Here is a 19,701-nt window from a genome sequence, read left to right on the forward strand (position 1 = left end):
CATTTTGCATATTATAAGTTAGATGGCTTTGAATATAGTCTGCTGTCTACAAGATACATGATTTATTTGTGTTTTTTATATTCTTTACAATATTGCAGAAAAGTTAAGCCATACTGTGTGGGATGCTTTTCTGCTTAGTTAAAAGATGGTATATTATAGTGTATTGGCAAGTTCATATTTACACTGGTGTGCTTTTTTTTTTTTTTTTTTTTTCAAGCTTTCAGGATTCTTTTAGATGGAATTTGCTGATATTATTGCTTTGTTAACCACATCATGGACACCCACACTTACTAAGAATAGAAGGTAAGTAAATATTGTGGGAAGAAATATCCAGGGAATTGTCATGGCTAGGCTTGTATAGGCCCTAGGGCCGATAGCCTAGTACCAACCTATGAACCTACGAACCTAAGAGAGTGCATGACTGGCGTCTTTTTATAACTAGGGCCTGCTCTCCCAAAATGGCCACAGCATGAGACTGCACACCCTCTCAAAGATATGCACCTGCTAAAAAGATCAGGCCAGGAGACTGATGCCCACCTGCAGCTCACCCATATTATACATTCCTGAAGCAATTTCTTATTATATGAAAATCTGCTGCTATTATGAGTTTTATCAGACAATTGTCCTTTCACTATGGCTTAATGTGTTAAAATGCATGTATTTATTTAGTTGCTTTACTTTGTTAAGTGAGTAAGTGAACTGTCCCAAAGGCCATTTTCAGCCATGACTAGGCCATAAGGCAGAAACAACTGTACAAACTGACACTTAAAAAACTAAGTACCTTCTGAGTTATATTTCAAACCAGCAAACCAAAATCTACACTGCTTGGCTCAGTGTTATACTTTGAAAATGAAACATGGATGGATACAGCTATTTCCAAAGGAGTCTTTATGAAAACCACTTCACACAGGTGTCCTTTGTCTATATCTACATGCATTGTCCTTTTTCTACATTTCAAACAAGCATTTACATTCATATTATATTATATCCAAATTTACAGTTCAATAATGACTATAATTATAGTTTTACATGACTGTTGTTCACACATATCACTGCATTCTGTAATAAATCAGTGTTTTAAATGACCATTTAATTACTTACATGTTGTAACAGTGCACTGAGCCCTTCCTGAGACATTTCCTGCTGAAATGAGGAGCTTCCTGACTGTATCTGTGTACCTGTAGAAACAAAACAGATGTTTTGTTAGCGCCAAATATATACATACATATATATATATATATATATATATATATATATATATATATATAGTTATAATTAAGGAGGTCTGAAGTGCTAACTTGATACTGAACTATCAATGCTAGAAAGATGTACATGCCTCTTAAATTCTTTGATTAAGAAATCTGGACAAATCCAAAATAAATAGGGGAACAAAGGCCCATTTTAAATATTACTTTAGTTCATTCAAAATGTTAACAGTACAACAGCTTTTCCACCAAAATGTATTTTCGAACAATAAAAAGTCAGAAACTATAACTGCAAACTTGCTTAAAACCCAGCATAAATGACTCAAAAATTACATCTCTCTGCTATAATATCATCCATAATAACCGTATAAAGAGGAAAGGTGGTGGTATTGCTTTAATATTTCTCAACAACTACTACAGTTCCCCGTACAACAAACCAATACCAAAATTCAGTAAAGCAGAGCTTCTTATAACTTTCCAGGAATTAACAATTATAAACAAATATAAATTACTATTGTTTACTTCCCTCCTGGCAACAATACAGCTATAATGGAAGATATCCTATGGATATCCATAACAATTCCAAAAGAAGAAATACTACTAGGAGATGTGAACGTTAATTGGTTGGATATACACTCTAACTCCCCTACATCTAACATGAACTTATATGGTTTCACACAACTAATAAATAGCCCCAAACATTATAGCAAGACATCAAATTCTCTATTAGACTTGATCCTAGTATCAGACACTAGCAAATACACCATAGAGGTCAGACTCACTCAGTAATCATCTCCTAATCCATACAATCAGACATCTCACACATCCACAGCAGGTTTATAAAGCAACATGCAACCCTTCCAAGTTTAACACAGATCATACATACTTCTTAACTATCCAGATTTTCGCAGAATGTCCAGAGTTTTGGCTCATATTTTTGGTCTGTTCCTCATAAATTTTGTAGTTTTCTGTCAAATCATTGGGATAATCTGAGTACTGAAGTCAATAAATAATGGCATACATTTGAGTTTCAGACTTCAAATCCTTCTGAAAATGTATGTTATAACAAACCATGTTACTCTAGCAACTTTCTAGGTTTATAAGAGCAATAGTTAAAATCTGTCCATATTTTTGGGCATTTCTCCCACATTTTGTCAGGATTTTTCCAGATTTCTTGCACTAAGAAGTTGAGAAGTATGACCCAGACATGTTCATTACTACCCCATCATCTACTAATGGGAACTTCTTAAAATTCCTCTCCTTAGATAATGTTGCAATTGAATTCAGTACAACTTTCCTGAATATCCTGAATAAACTTGTATCTCCATAAAGAAGAGACTAAAAGCAAATAATGTGATTTGGCTAGACAAAAAGATTAGACTACTAATGCAGGATAGAAAAAAGTGCATGGAAAAATGGTAAAAATATACAAAACCACAATATCTTGAAAACTTCAGAATGCTTTTTAATTACGCTAAAAATACAATTAATGAAGACAAAAACTATGCTATAATAACTTTCAGAATTACAATAAACACAACCCTAAAATATTCTGGCTAAGCATTAAAGAAATCTTACACTCCATGCATAAATTCAACCCTAACCCCTTTCCCAATAACTTTTCACTCAGAACCTTAATACAATTCAACACTTATTTCATAGATAGTATAGCATCTCTAACCAAGGATTCTCCATCATCTAATCCTAACCCTGTCCAGCAGCCACACATAACCACATCTACTTCCACCTTCAAACTTGTGACCACATCCTATTAAACAAACCACACTCTGCTTTAGCTGTCCCTTAAAATGGCAGCCTATAACATTGCTTAACCTGTCTCAATTTTTATAAATAGGTCAGTCCAGGAATTCCACATTCCCTCTCTCTGGAAAAAGTCACACATTATACCTCTGCACAAAGGAGGAAATTCATTTCAAAAGAAATTACTTACTTTAGACCTACGGCAATCTTATCCCCCCTCTCCTAAATACTTGAAAACTGTATTGAAAAATTGCTAAACTACCTCCTGTAGGAAAAACTCCTATCCGACACACAACATGGCTTCCATCCTTCCCATTGTACTAGCACTGCCCTTCTAATTTATATAAATACTGTCAATGAAGCCAGTCTTCTTCTTATTTATAAACTTGTCTAAATCCTGTAAAATAGTTTGTCGCAACAAACTTTTACTTCAAATGTCCTCATTAGGACTCTCTCAGACAACCCTTCCATGGTCCAAAAGCTACCTATCTAGTAGGTATCAGTCAGTAAAAAAGCACTCAACCTTCCCTCCATACCTCCCAGTCACCACAGGTGTACTACAAGGTTGCATCCTTGGTTTCCTCCTCTTTAACATTCTCACCAACATCCTCCACACAGCCACACAACAGACCTCCCTAATACAGTACGCAGAAAACTCCATACTCATTTGCACATTTGCACATCTGACAACACAGTGAACCTCCAAGAAATTACTCAGAAAGCTGTAACAACAACATGGCTTTGTAACTCACAACTCAAAAAAAAAAAAAAAAACAAGCTACTACCCCCCCCCCCCAAATCCTTTTCCTAAGAAAAAAAAAACTAAAAACAAAATTTAAAGTCCTCTCTTGATAATGTAACCATTGAAGTCACTTCTCATAGCAAACTATTAGGGATAATAGTGGATGATAATCTTAAATTCCACCTGCATATACAACATTACATGAGAAAAACACATCAAAAACTATGGAAGCTTTATAGAGCCAAACACTTTCTCACTGACACAACTAAAGCTACACCTGCCACTACTTATCTTGTCCCCGCTCTTCTTTATGATACTCTCATCCTTACTAACTTTCATGCATCAAAAAAAAAAAAAAAATCAAAACTTGAACAATGCTATAACACTGTATAGCAATAAAAAGCCTAAATTGGTTAAAACTTCTCCATCAACTAATGGGTCCCCTTTACATGGTCAACATTTCACAATGTCGACATTCATATGGCCGAGACCATATGATCGATATTTGAAATGTCGACCATGGGGAACTGGCATCTCTGTACAGTGCAGAATGGAAAGATTTCCATTTCCACACTGTACTGCAATCTCGGAGTTGGTATATTAAAGTTACGGGGGGTGTGGGGATGGAGCCCCCCACAGGGGGTGCAGGGGGGCATAGGACCCATGCTAGCATCCTTAAAGTTAGTTTTTTTTATTTTTTTTGTCTGCTTGTATGTTCGACATTTCAAATGTCGATCATAAGGTCTCGGCCATATGAATGTCGACATTGTGAAATGTCGATCATATCAAGTAGACCCGAACTAACATATACACAGCTTCTTATCACCTATAAAATGATCTAAAATCCATCTGCTTGTTCAGCACTAAATAACATTCTGCACAACTGTGTTCTCAGTCAGTCATGATCCATGACCAAAAACTCCTCTCTGTCTACAAACCTATTAAATTTAACATCGTCTGTACTTGTATAATGTTGCTAAGGCCTGGACCTCCTTATCTCGATTCATCAGATAAATACCCTCCCTCTCATCCTTCAAACACATTCTGAAAGGCTTCTTGCCAAAAGCTGGCTGTCTTCTTGCTCAACATGAGGATAAACGATAACCCTAAATTTGGACAAATACATATTCATACTTTATATGTCTTTACTCTCTCTTTTTCACTGACATTCTTACTTCTATCGATTTGTCTCCCTTGATTTTCTCTCTAAATATACCATAAGCCTGCTTTTCTCAGTTAGTATTGCAAACCCTGTTTGCATTATATTAACACACTTTAATTTCTCTACAAACTGGCTAACGTTTCTTTAACTATTAAATCATTATTATATAACTTGTATCTATTCTTAAATGCTTTCATATTATGTCTAATTTGTTAAAATTATTTAAAATGTAATTATTTTTTGTATTATTTTTAAAGACTGTAAAATTCTGTTTCTTAAAATGTTTTGTAATACTTTGGTGCTTTTCTCCCTGGGCTTCTGCTAAAATAGGCTTCTACCCAGTTGGACTTTCCCGGTCATCAAAATAAATAAATAAACAATCAAACTTTTCTTCAAAGAACATGTATAGGCCCCATCTTGTGGACTATGAATAAGCAAAAGCAGACCCGCATCAGTAGAACCATCAGCTTTAATGTAAAAAATCCACACTGACTAAACACTTTCACCCACAGTTGGGCTTCTTCAGAGTCAGTACACAGTAACAAAGTAATCACTTAAGTACAAATTAAACACAATTAATCACATGAGTACCTGCAAATGTTTTAAAAAAAGATTAACCCTCTAGTGTCCAGTTCATTTCAACCCTGGTATTTGCTTGTACATCTAAAATGCATTTATAAATATGCCATTAAATAAACATATGTCACACTACCTGAACATTGTGCAACTGTTAAATTTAAAAATTCTATCAAAAAAAGTGGATAATCATGTAAAAAAGATGTGTTTTATATAAACTGAGATTTGTATTTTAGTACACAGGCTATAGAAATGCTTCAGTTGCATATGTTATTGTGACAGCAGTATTTATTAACTGCATTTTGGTGTCTAAACAATTACTACTAGGTGCTGTGAATACTGCATTATACTGTTCACTTACTTATGCTATAACTAACTTACTGCTTTACCTAATCACTGTTTTTCTACCTGTTTGACCTTCATAATATTCTCCCTCTGCCTCGCCTACCCTCTACCCTCAACATCTACTCAAGCTTCTCTTTTTACTCACTCTACTTTGGATTCCTGACTTTAGCTTTGTCATTTTCTCTTGCAGTCCCCTAATAGTAGATGCTCACTCTCTGCGACTCCAGCTATTGAAGCTGACAATCACAGTCCACCTGAGAGGTCACCAAGACACCACCAGGCTCTCATGTGTGAAAAACAGCAGTAAAAATGAATTGAGAAACTGTTTAAGAGTAGGTCTCAGCTGTATAGAAACAGCTATTGTACTGCTAAACTGTCAATTGTAGGAGTAAGAGGAGTACACACTACTAGATACAACCCGCTGCCCATTCCCCTTATCCCCCCCCCTTTAAATTGCTAATTACAGTTTCACCTTAAAGTCTCCCTTTAAAGTTTAACACTTCTGGCCCCAGCCCCTAATCTCCTCATTGCACTCAGCTAATCAGGAAGCCCGGTTTGAACCTACATAGCCTTATTTTTCTGCTAAAGGGAGACTTACCTGATTATTTTTCTTGTTGCCTGGCTTGTGCCGTGGGCAACCAACTCTGTTACTGAGCTATACAAATTGTGTCAAATTGTATGCATTTGTATATCTGTGGAGCTTTTCTCCTCAGGCCTCCACTGAAAATGGGCACTTTTTGGCCCAGTGGACTTTCCCGGCAAACAAATGCAATAAATAAATAAATAAAACTGGTGCTGTAGTATACAAGGAATATCATTTAATACAATCAGGAAGGTTAATTAAAGAATGCATACGTGTATGCATGACCCTAAAAATGTGTTTGAAAACAGCCCAGAGGAAAGTGTGAAAGGCTCAAAATCATGGGCAACTTTTAAGCTTTAATCTTGTTACCAAAGCAATGGATAAAGATAAAACAGTTCGCACCACATTACCTTAACCTGGCCAAGCCTTTTGATACAATCCCCTACTCAAGTGCAGTGCAAAAGATGAATAATGTAGGAGGAGCAAACACTTGCTTCACTAGCTGGATTGCCAACTTGCTTACAGGATGCAGGAGATCAAAATAGGGGAAGAGACCAGTCACCAATAGAGTCCCCCAGGGTTCGGTGCTGAGACATTTTCTGTTTGGTGTATACATCTCAAAAGTAAAAGGAAATACCAAAGGGCTTTGGCCGGCTAAGTTTGAAATGACTGCAAGCTAGACGCAGTTATTAAATCCCCAAATGACTTAACCATCATGCAGGAAGGTTTGTCCCAAACAATAACTGGTGTCAAAATCATGACAATGCCCTCTGAGAACTGACTCAATTGTTTGGCATTTGGGAACTTGTGTGTACAGTGACCTAACTTTTAACCATCATGTGCCCAGAGTCATAAGAAAACCTTTCTATATTGCACAGCTTATAAACAAATTGATTGTGACTAGATCTAGAGATGTTGTTGCCCCCCTTTACAAAGCTCTCATTAGGTCAATCATTTTGTATAATGCCCACTTTGGCATGTATATGTCCAGCCCCATTCAACAATTGGAATACTTTCAGAAATACCTCACTTAAAAGAATACAAGTCCTAAACAATATGTCTTGCATGGACCACCTCAAAGATTTATTACTATACTCAGTATCATACAGAGTGCTTAGAGGTGACATGTCTGGCATAAAAGGCATCCTCTGACCTACTGAACATCAACAAGTCAAATGGCATAATAAATACTCAGTCCAGGTATCTAAACTGAATGCTGTGGAGAGGTGGATACATACCACAGAGGCTACTACTGCTCCAGAACAGACTATCCATAAAAATAAAACAAAGCTCATCTGTCCATATTCAAATGCAACTTGGATCTAAGGATGGGTAATAGAAAATGTACTCCAGGATTGCCCCTCATGCCACTAATGGATAGAAGCAGTTCTTAAATGCTGCATCCCTTATATGGGTTCCCTTAAATTATCTATGGAATGATCACAGTTATTCTCACTAGGGCTGATATACAATTATCAGCCATGGGATAGGTAAGACCAGTCAGAAAATGGCAATTCAAGAATCAAGCACCAAAAGGGAATTGGCTAAGCTTAAAAAGTCCTCCAAGTGAACCTATGTTGTGGTAGTAAATAGTTAAAAAACATTGCCCTTTTTAGATCACTAAGTGCCCCTCTTACTCTCCACCCCCCCAGTCTTCAGCAGCTTCTGGCACCTATGACTGAGTGGGTGTGCACATTATGGCCCTCTGTCCAGCATTGCTTAAACACCCCAGAGAGATAAATAAAAATATACAGCTGAAATCCTCATGCTGACATAAATAGTGATTAGAGTCCTGGGTTTGTATACAGGTGTTCATGGTTAGAGTACCAAGAGAGGCATTTTATTTTTACATAGGAAAGCAGTCTTAAAATTATTTTTTTCTTTTTAAATGATGTAGTAATTGATATTTATCAACCAGGGTAGTGTAGCTGGTCTAAAATGGAAGTGTGAGTGCATATATCATGTGAAACCACCCATGTATACACAAGTGTCCCATACAGTATAGACACACCACTTGGTAATGTAATGAAATCACATAGAGGGATGTCATGTAAAGTAAACCATATACACTTACTAAATTAAGTCATTATTATGATATTTTTAAAAATTAAAAGTGAGCAATGATTAGCAGTGCTCAGCTATGCTTAGTTGGTTTATACAATGCTTACACATGAATGGTACACAGCAGTCAGCTCATCAAAGCAGATATGTGCACTGTTAAGCAGTGCTCAACAATCTCCCCTTTAAGCATTATTAAAATTGGCTTACCGGGTTTGCGCACCACTAAGCTGTGCTCAATATTTACAAAATTGACCAATGACAGCAAAGGGTGGGAATATGGCCTTATTTAAACTGCACAGGTGGGAACACAACCATTACCTGTTATAGTTCAACCTGTGCAGGAACCATGGTTGGCATAGTTGAAGGTTCACGTTTTAGGGTGCAGTACTGGGGCATCCTGGAGTCCAGGGTTATGACTCCTCATAAGTAAACATGATGAGAGACTGCTGCAGGGCCAGTACCAGGGCTCCCAGTATAAAGTGGAAGCCTGGAACCATCTTGACCTTGACCTCACCAGTGCTACTGGCATCCCTCGAACGGGTGAGCAGGTCTGGCACCACTATGCTGACCTAAAGCGCAGGAAGGGGGTGATCTTGGACTAGTGGATCAAATATGCTAGGGCCAGCTGTGCTCCAGCAGTTTTTAAGTATCACAGATATAGGTGTACCAAATTCTAGCCTGAGGATGAGATAGACAGGTATGCATGATGTTTGTTTTTCTCCCCTACAATTGCAGCAGAGAGAGCTAGCAACATTGAAGCCCATTCCAACAGACTGCTGAGGCTGCGACGACAGTCTGGTGAGTAAAAATCTATTTTGCAGTATATTGTGCAAATAACTAAGAAGGAGTGCATTGTTTACTGCTAGTAGGTATATTGTTACTGTGTTAACTGAATAAATAAAGTTTGTCTGATTAATATTGATCTGTAATAAACATCTGTAACAGAAACTGTTGTGTTTACTCTGGTATGTTGTTGTAGACTTAAAATGGAGCTGTAAAACAAAATATGAATGAAGTGTGTACTGCACTAAGCTCTGAACCCTGAATAGTAATTTGTAATATATCGAAGTTTGTTCCATGCAGCATTGCCTTGGGTTAACCTTTGCTTTCCAGATTGTAGTAATTCAAATGATTAATGCACAGTACACTATCTGTCATGCATGCATCACAGGATTACAAGTTCATAGTGTCTAATCAAGAGACTATTATGCAGAAACCAGTGAAACAAGAAACAGCATTTCCCCAGTATCTCAGTGTGATGAGAAATAGCTTAGTTGTTATTTTGCACACCCAGACATGGTTCAAATCCAAGGAGTGGTACTAAGATGTGTGCATATCTACATGCAAGGAATCTGCAATTAAATGTAAAAACAGTCAGGTAGTGTTAAGATATTTTCTCCACAGGTTTTACAGGTAAGGAAATGTTGGCAGTAGCTACATGAAGGGTATAGTAATAAACTGTGTACAACTGTTCAACTGTCCCATCACATGCCTGCAAATGACAGCAGGATAGGTACATACAACATGCACTCTTCCCAATACATGTCTGTCAAGTGTCACTCTATCATGGCCAGTGGTCACTGCTGCCAATAACCCTAGACACAGATAGGAAACCAGTTACAGTATGCCAGTAGCACACTCTCATAACAGCAGTACAGGATACCCCTTCTGTGCCAGATATAAAACTGATATGTACGAGCCCCCTCTAGTCATGTACCCAGAGTTGTCACAGTTTGCCCCATACCATTCCAGGCTGGCAGTTTAATAGGTATGTTTGTGCTACAGAAGCTATGGGCCATAAGCAGATGTAAAGTGAGGGCAGACCCATAGAGTATTGAAAAGTACTGTTGTGTAAAATAAAAGCATAAACAGTTGTTAATGGAGTTTTTGTCTCTCCCCCCACCAGTATCTGGATCAATACTATAATTCATATACTACGGGCATGTTGTTCTCCAAACCTAATGTTGAGACTTGTGTTCCATTATTGTTCATATATTTGATTAGTTGCGTGTTAACATACCTTGTTCAAATACCAATGTCGGTGGCCTGTTGCCGTCAATGTTACTGGCATGCTGTTCATAGGTTCATAGGTAGGTACTAGGCTATCTGCCAGAAGGCATTTATAAGCCTAGCCAGAATGTGTTGGCTTTTGCCACCCCCTTAGATTAGTTCCTTGTGCCTCTGTCTAGCAGACCCACTGAAGGGATCCTCGGGGTAAACTTTCTGTTTCCCATCCACTCGTCAAGGTTTCTCTTGAAGAGTATTAACGAGGAGGTCTGCCTAATGTAGACTGCAATCTTGTTCCAAAGCATGGGAAGTCTCTGGGACAGGAATCTATCCCTCCAGCACATCCTATTTATTGTTGTGGTGAGGTTAAGATCCCTAAAGCGTGTGGCTCGAGGGGATAAGCTTTTCTTTAGGTGGAGCATGTCCATCAATTCTGGGTTGGACATGGCCTTGTATGTCAGGCAGAGATCACCTCTGAGTAGGTGGTATGCAACTGAGTATAGCTGGAATTTCTTCAGTCGAGCTGACTAGGGCATCTGTTTGAGGCCAGTGATCCTCTTGGTGAGGTACGTCTGTGGTCTTTCCAGCTGTTGCAGGTGTCTTGTAAGATACATCCCAAATGGGGCATTGTACTCTATGATGGGTCTGATGAGCGATGAGTAGAAGGGCACAATGACCTCTTTTGATCTGGATGCGAACCCTTTTGTGATAAGGTGGGTCACGTAGAAGGATTTTCTAACCACTTTGGCAATGTGATTATCAAAGGAGAGATTACTATCTACTTGGGTACCCAGATCCCTTATTACATCTTCCGTATTTAGGGGACTACCACCTATGTGGTAGTTTGTGGGTACTTTGTTTTTTTTCCAAAGGGGATGACTATGCACTTTTTCGCATTTAACTTGAGGCCATGAATTTGAAACTAGGTATCCATGTCAGCGAAACCCTTTTGGAGGATGTCTGTGTCAGCCGGAGAGTCAATTATAGCTCCTAGTTTGCAGTTGTCTGCGAAGTTGGTCAGCCATAGTCCTCCTGTGCTTGCCTGTACCTCTGAGAAGTATATGCCGAACAGGAGGGGTCCTAGGACTGAGCCCTGGGGAATGCCACTTGTAACCGGTTTGGAGTCAGACCTAGCTCCCACAACTCCTACCATGTGGGTTCTGTCCGTGAGCCAGTTGGCAACCCATCTTGTGATGTAGGGGTTTATGTTCAGGCTGGTGAGCTTGTCTATAATACCAGAATGGGGAATGGTGTCAAAGGCCTTTGTGAGGTCTAGGTAGGCTGTGTGTACCATCTTTCCTTGTCTATAGCCTTGGTAACTGTCTCAAAGAAGTCCACCAGGTTTAGGAGGCATGATCTGCCCTTAACAAAGCCGAACTGGGTAGGGTTCAGTGATTGGAGGTTCCCAATGTCTCTGTTAATGAGTTCCATGATGATGCGCTCTATAACCTTGCAGACCAAGCTAGTCAGGCTTATAGGGTGATAGTTCCCGGGGTCTGTTGTGGCTCCCCCTTTGTGGAGAGGAATAACCATTGCTGTGCACCACTCTATGGTTATGTAACCTGTGGAGAGGCTGAGTTTGAACAGTGTGTTTAGGTGAGGGGCTAGTTCGTCTTCATGTAGGACGCAGCCTGGGACACCATCTGGTCCCATTGATGCTGTGTTTTTGGCTTTGGCGAGGGCTGATTTAACCTGAATGTCTGTGATTTCAGGGGCTCTACATTCTTCTGGTATGGTTATGGGCCCTTTTGGGGGGTGAGAAGGGGGTGAAGTTTGCGCTGAACATGTCTGCCAGGATGTTGGCAATATTGGTCGGTTCAGTATATTTTGTACCATTCTGCACTAACTCCAAGCAGATCTGAGCATTGCCACTTAGATACTTGACATAGCTAAAGAATGCCTTGTGGTTATCTTTGGAGTCCTTGGCAATTTTTCTTTTGAAACTCGCCTTAGATGATTCTATGAGGGATTGTAGGTTCTTGCTGATACTGATCAGGGATGTCTTCCCTTCTTGGGATTTTACTCTTTTCTGTTCTAGTTTCCTCCTTCTGTTGTATAGCTTGTCTATGGCAGGAGTCCACCAGACTGGTTTCCTTTTCTTGGAGGAGTGAGTCTTGGTTTTGCTTGGGATAGCACGATCCATGCATTCTTGTAGGTGCCCATAAAATGCATTAGTAAAGGATTTTGCAGCTTGGACAACATTATTTTTTAGCATGGGGGCTTTGAAACTTTCCACCTTGGTCTTAAGTAATGTGAAGTTTGCTTTTAAAAAAATTTTCATCGTGGTTTCCTTGTCCGGGGGTGGGGGCGGAATGTGGATAGTCAAAGTAATTTGTTTATGGTCAGATCTAACCAGCGAGGTGTTGACCTCCATTGTGTTGCACCAGTCGCCCATGTTGGTGATGACCAGGTCCAATATATTGTCACCTCTGGTAGGAGTGTTGACGAGTTGATCCAGGGCATTTGAGTTTATAAATTCTAGGAAATGTTGGGCAAGGGAGTACTTGAGTAGTTCTCCCAGTTAATGTTTGGGTAATTGAAATCACCCAATATTAGGGTGTTTGGTAGGACTTTTATATTTCCCAGTGTTTCTAGAAATCCAGAATGGGGGTCCTGGGACATGGTGGGTGATCTGTAGCAAGCTACAATTTGAATTGCAGTTTTTCCCATTGTTAGTTGCATGTGGATGATCTCTGAAGCATTGTGCTGTGCTACTAACTTGGAGGTGTGGGTATCCTTGATGAATATGGATATGCTTCCGCCGTTTGTATTTCAGTCCGGGTTCTGTGGCCAAAATGTATGGTAGGAGTTGTAGCCTAGTAGTGCTGGGGTGCTCTCTGGAGCCTTAAACCAGGTTTCTGTTACTGCACATATATCGATTTTCTCCATACTGAGGAGTGCCTCGAGTGCGTGCATTTTGAGGTTTAGACTTCTGGCATTGAGCAGCATTGCCCTCAGTTTTTTGTTACTTGTGCTATTTATGGTGGTGGGTTTGTCTTTTGCCTAAAAAAGGCACTATGGGGGTGGCAAGATCCTTGGCCAGTATTCGAAAGCCTAGGGTGACAGGTGCAAGCCATCTCTAGTGAAGCAGTGTGGCTTGTCAAGCATGTCATCCCAGGTGAACAGACACTGCATCCCCTTTGAATGACACCAGAAAGTTAGCCAATTGTTGAAATTGATAATTTTTTTTTATACCGTAATATCATTCTTGGTGAGGGCAGGATGCTACTCAGGGTCAGGGTCATACCGGCCTGGGCTACAAGATCAGAGAGCTCTTCCATGTCTCTTTTCATGTAGTCCAGGGAGGTATAGCTCAGGTCATTCACACCAAGGACAATGACAGAGTCATATTTGTACTTTTCTGGAGTGACCGGAGTGCTTGTGTTATGTGGTGGATCCTGGCACCTGACAGGTAGCTAACAGTAACCTTCTACTTATTCAGCCTAGTGAGTGGGACATCAGTGTGCCTGACTATGGAGTCCCCTATTACTAGTATGTTGGGTATGTTATTTTGCCTTAAGGGCTGTGATTGCATGGCACACTGGTTTTGTGAAGTATGTGTTTCTTGATTTGTGTTGGGGGGTGGAGGTTGCTTGGATGTCTGCTTTGGAGGTCACTGTTGCTTTTGCAGATTTTTATTTAGAGCCTCCAAGTATGTTTTCATGTATTTATGTGTGTTTTTTGCCGGTGCTGGTTTAATGGGTCTATGTGAGACTGGTGGTATGATGCAAGTATTTCCCTTCTCCTCTTGACTGTCTGATCCAGCCTTGGGTTGAGATAGCTTAGCCTCCAGTCTGGCTGTATAATTGCATTTCTCACATGTATTAGTGTTTGGTGGTAGGAGGAGAGGGTTGTCTGTGTACATGAGGCAGTTGTAACATTGCCTCAAAATGCCCAGATTCACCAGTTAGACTGGAGAGTACACCTGATACTGCCCTTTGGACATGCCTGGATAGGTACAGTGAACTGTTGTACTGAATGGCTGGTAAGGTTGAATAGAGAGCCTTGTCCTTCTGTACAGTATAGGAGGGTCTAGTGCTAGGGTTTATAAGTGCTTGCTATGAGTTTTGAGCAAGTGCCGGGCTGAGAAATGAATGGCTTGAGTGCTTAAGTTGAAAGTTTGTCTAGTTCCAAGGAAAAAATTGAAGAGGAGACTTTGTGGAGCTGGGGATAGTTATACCCTAGCTGACCGGTGCTGCCTGGTGTTCAATACCGGGCAAATGCGGTATTTAGAGCAGGGAAATGAAAAAGATAGAAATTAGGCCAAAATGGCCAATAAACTATTAATTTCTGGGCTGAAACCACTCCTTCAAGGACATATAGGCTGCTCAAAGCTCCCCTCTCTCACAGGTGAACATAGAAACTTCCTTCTATCCAAGTAAGGTAAGGGCAAACACAGAGATTTGTAACACAGCCCTGAATTCAGCACTTAACCTGAAAACTGGACTATACTAGCTTATAAAGGTGGGAAACAAGTATATATATTTTTTCAGAAAATAAAGCAGGTACAATAAAAAAAAAACACTTTAAATGCACAGAAAAGGATACTTATTGTTATATATCACAGATAAGAGTTGTATTCAATGCCCCTAGTAATAAAGTAGGAAGAAACACAAATACAGTAAAATTACAGTTACAATGCATACTGTTGTTTTATTTATGCATGTGTTTTGTTTGATATGCAACTGTTTCATATCTGTTGGTTTGGGTTAATGGGAACATACACGCTGGCTGTTGTAACTAATTTTGAAATGTGTTGTTTCATGACTAACCAATATTTCTTGGAAAACCACAATATCATATCATGTTTGGGAAGGCAGATAATGGTAGAGCCACCTGTCCCACCCCATCTGGCCATGGCTCTGGACCCCAGCACATCTGGGACCCAATCTGAGACTTCCTAGTCCAATGGTCCTGCACCACCTTCGGGTTAAACTGCCTCAAGGGACGGGGCCCATCCACCCCCTGGGCGTGGGAGTGGGCATGGACAGGAGACTGTCACCCACAGTCATTTCTGGTGTATGGTGCACAGCATCATCCGAACAGTGTTGGATGACCATCTGCATCAGATGGAGGGCAGCCTGACGCACCTTGAGGGGCAGGCTGCCCCTCCTATAATGCTCCCAGAAGGTGCAGTTGTGACTGCCCATGGGTGGGGACCTCAGTTCCACTGTATCCATTTGGGGGCTCATGGGCTTTGGATTCCCGACCACCCTCCCTGTTAAAGGTGTTTACTCCCTTATGTGTCATATACCACCCCTGTCTGCTGTCTTGTGTGTCTTGTCTGTCTGCAAATACAATCTATCCTACACAGCTTACCTCCCCAAACATACCTACAGCCCTTCTCCAACATCCCACTCTCACCTTAAAAAAAGGCATCTGTCCAGCAAGAAAAACATTGCCTGATACATAGCTCTACATTTTGCCCCATGTATAGTGAAACTAATCAATCTACACACAGATTATTCTGCAAATGTCTGTTGCCAACACCCCTCCCTGTGGTGTGTGAGGCTGCAATTTCTAAAGTCTATGCATTATTCACAGCTGTTGCTGCAGAAGTAATGTAGAGCTATGGTCCTTTCCGACACCTGTCCTGCACATCCCTAGATGCTTTTCCTAATGTTTTACCCCCTGTTTGCCGCCATTTCACCACTTTCCTATCACCCTTTTTTCTTTTCTTTAATTAAAATTAGCACGAGTGCAAGCAGGAGTAGGTGCCGCTAACTGTCTGTTAACATCGCTTAGCTTCACACAAAACCAAGCAAACCCACTTACAACTGATTAAAAGTGCTTTAATCACTCTGTCTCCATCAGCCCTTATTCTACCCAACAACAAAATAAGCAGCCCTACCACATCTAAAACCAGGGATGCTGTGCACTACAATCACAGCAACATATCACTACACTATCTGAGCTGTGGGAATTTGTAATGCTTTTACAAACATGTCATGCATTTTGGTCATTTAACATTAATAATTTGAGAAATAGAAGTCAAGGAGAAGTGAGTTGTAATGTTCCAATATGAACGCTTTATTTAACAATCACTGTGTTTTCGTCCAGTAAAAGACTTCATCAGATAAAACAACTTAACCTAACATTTCCTTTCCTTTTATACATATTAAGTATGTCTCTATCCAATCATAATACACACTTGTTTTTAAAAATGAGCAAATCAAATTTCCCATTGCTTAAAATCTCATTAAATATGTTAAATTTAAAAACATAAATTCCTTTTGTTATAACCAAATCTTATAATTAGTGTATTATATCTCTCTGTCTTCTTTATTAGCTTATTTAAAATCATCATATTCACAATTTTATGTATACATTTATACAATTCAGATGCATTTATTCAAATTTACTTCACAATGTTAAAAGAAGCATAAATATTTGTTGGGGGTTGGCGCCATCTACTGGTCATTTCCAATATGGCTCTTATTAGTGTACTATGTTCTAGCAGCTTTAAGTTTTAATAGTGGCAGAATAGAGATGTATTCATTCAGGCCCGGAGTTCTATTGGCTTCTAGGGCTATCTGCCACCATAATTCTTTATACCCTATGTTCTCCTCCCAAGGGCCCCCTCTGATATCAACCTTTACTTGATCCAACACAAAAAAACTAAATTTATTTTCTTTGCATTCCTTAGTATGCCTATATAATGCATTTGTTTCTTTTTGTTTTTTAATATCGTACATATGTTCGTAGATCCTCTTTTTTAGGGATCTTTCGGTTTTACCTACGTAGTAGGAAGAACATTTTTTACAAGTTACTAAATAAACCAACCCTTTTGATTCACAATTAAAGTACCCCTTGCTTTGCTTAACATTAATGAAAAAAGTCATCACTTCCAAGGCTGGAACCCAGGACCCTGTGCACTACAATCACAGATGCATACTTCTACACCATCTGAGCTGTAGGAATTGGCAATGTTTTAACAAACATATCATGGACAACAGTCATTTAACATAAGGGAAAATTATATATCTGTAGTACTCTGATATATATATATATATATATATATATATATATATATATATATATATATATATATATATGTATGTGTGTGTGTGTGTATATAGATACCAATATATGTATATATAACATATATATATATATATATATATATATATATATATATATATATATATTTATTATATATATTCATACGCAGATATATATATATATATATATATATATATATATATATATATATATATATTATATAAACAACCTCTTACTGCAAGACATCTCTAAAAAGCCGGACAAAGTGGGGGGATAAAGGGCAAACAATAGTGACATCTTTGAAATATGGCTGTCATGTATGTAGAAGTTTGCTAGAGTGGCATGGTTTGCTTTAACATACAATTCCAGATAGATTCCAGGTCTGAAGCACAAATGAATACCATTATATACTGATGTCAATCCTCACACCATCCCAGTGATTTCTCAGAAACCACAACTGTTATGGGCAACAGATCAAACATATGAGCCACGCATCTGAACAATGTCTAGACATCTGGAAAGTGGAGAGGTATGACTGCAGTCATATAACAGAATAGGAAAACCCATGACAGCTGACGACCATGTCACTCAGCACCTTCTGAACCACAGTAAGACCAACACGACAATACCCAAAATCAGCTCTGGGGAATTACTCATGTGTATCCAAATATATCATGCACTACAGGGATGGAACTGTAGGGAAAATCAGATATTGGTGCAAAAATGTTCAACCACAAGCATTTGCACCACAGTCACAGCAACATACCAGTACCCCAAATGAACTCTTGAGTAGACCAACTGATTGAACAACCATATCCTGATTGCCAGTCACACATTACACTGACATATACTGGCCCAACTCACAGTCTACTGGGAATCCTGAGGTGTTACAGGACATTTCTCAGTCTTCCCTACAAACATACACACCTGATAGACCACCAGCAGCTGTAGCAGCATGCCCACTCAGATAGGAAAAGGATCTATGACAATCACATCTGCTACTCTCCCTACTCAACCCAACAAACATTTACACACAAGACTGCTACACAATCTTGGCAGTCTGTTCACAATAGCCAGACATATATAACTCTCATATGTACAGATTTCCACAGAATGTCCAGGGTGTGAGACCATATTTATGGCCACTGCTGCATACCAATTCCAGGAGTCTGCTAAGTCACTGGGATGATACCTGGAGTGCAGTCACTAAATGATGATATACCATACCACTGAACCTCTTACTGCAAGACATCTGGACAAAGCATGACATACTTGGGGGCCAGGGGGCCAGAAAGAAGGAAATATCTCACGCAATGGTGTTACAAACTGAAATAGATGCTGGTATTACAGGCTTTATTGTAACATAACATCCCTGAAGGATATGATGATGTGAAACACCAATGGATGTCAGCAGTTACTGACTACAATCCTCACATTATCCTACTGATTTCACAAAAACAGACATTGTCTGGGGAATAGATCAAATATAACAGGCAAACCTCTGGGCAGTCTGTGGACATCAGGACAGTCAAGAGGTATGTCAAAAACATGTCACTGTCAGATGTCAAGTCATGCAGAAAATGCATGTCCAGATGAACCCTGTTAATCTAGGAACCCTCTATGTGTATAGCAACACTACTGGCTTACAATCTGTACCCAATTCTGGAGCTTTGTCCCCCATGTTGTTGGGCTGTCTCCACATGTCCTGTACTGAGAGGTATTTCCACCTACTGTCTACGAAGCTGTAGCCCCCACACCTCCAAAATATCCTCCACACAGGCAAGGAAAAGGGGCAAGGCCCCCATGAAGGACGTAATTGTAGCACTGTGTTGCTATTGCATTGGCTAATGGAAAGACAACACAACTGCTCTGGATGCAGGGAGCAAGTGGGAGACACTGACTGGTGCACAAGCCATCACCTACTCATGAGTAGTACCTACAAAAAGCAAGTTGCTGCCTATGGAACTAAGGTCTCAAGCCATCTACACAAAGACAGATTGCGACTACACAAACCTAACTATTTGTATTGTTGTGAGGAAACTCTTCAGCATTATAACAGGTATGTCAATCATGTAAGCTTGTAACGGAATGCAGAAGGGGGGATTCAATGATGTCAAATGGGACATTAAACACTAGGCTGCAACAAGACTTGCTGGACTCACATGCTGCTGTCCACCACCTATGGCCATTCCTGCTTGCCCTGTCTGCATTGACATGGAGCACATCTCTGGGTCCTGAGTCACCCCAGCAAAGTTCA

At 39.6% G+C, this 19,701-nt stretch overlaps 1 protein-coding gene across 1 annotated transcript in view; it reads right to left on the reverse strand.

The window, feature by feature from the left end:
• Positions 1-19,701, reverse strand: part of LOC122814494 (integrin alpha-M-like) — a 646,884-nt gene that overhangs the window by 94,014 nt on the left and 533,169 nt on the right. The window contains exon 8 of the mRNA XM_044087069.1: positions 1,102-1,178. Coding sequence (XP_043943004.1) covers positions 1,102-1,178 — 77 coding nt within the window. The remainder of the gene's footprint in view (positions 1-1,101; positions 1,179-19,701) is intronic.

The sequence above is a fragment of the Protopterus annectens genome, chromosome 10.part0 (assembly GCF_019279795.1).
Source record: "Protopterus annectens isolate FY-2018-M chromosome 10.part0, PAN1.0, whole genome shotgun sequence".
Lineage (NCBI taxonomy): Eukaryota > Metazoa > Chordata > Ceratodontiformes > Protopteridae > Protopterus > Protopterus annectens.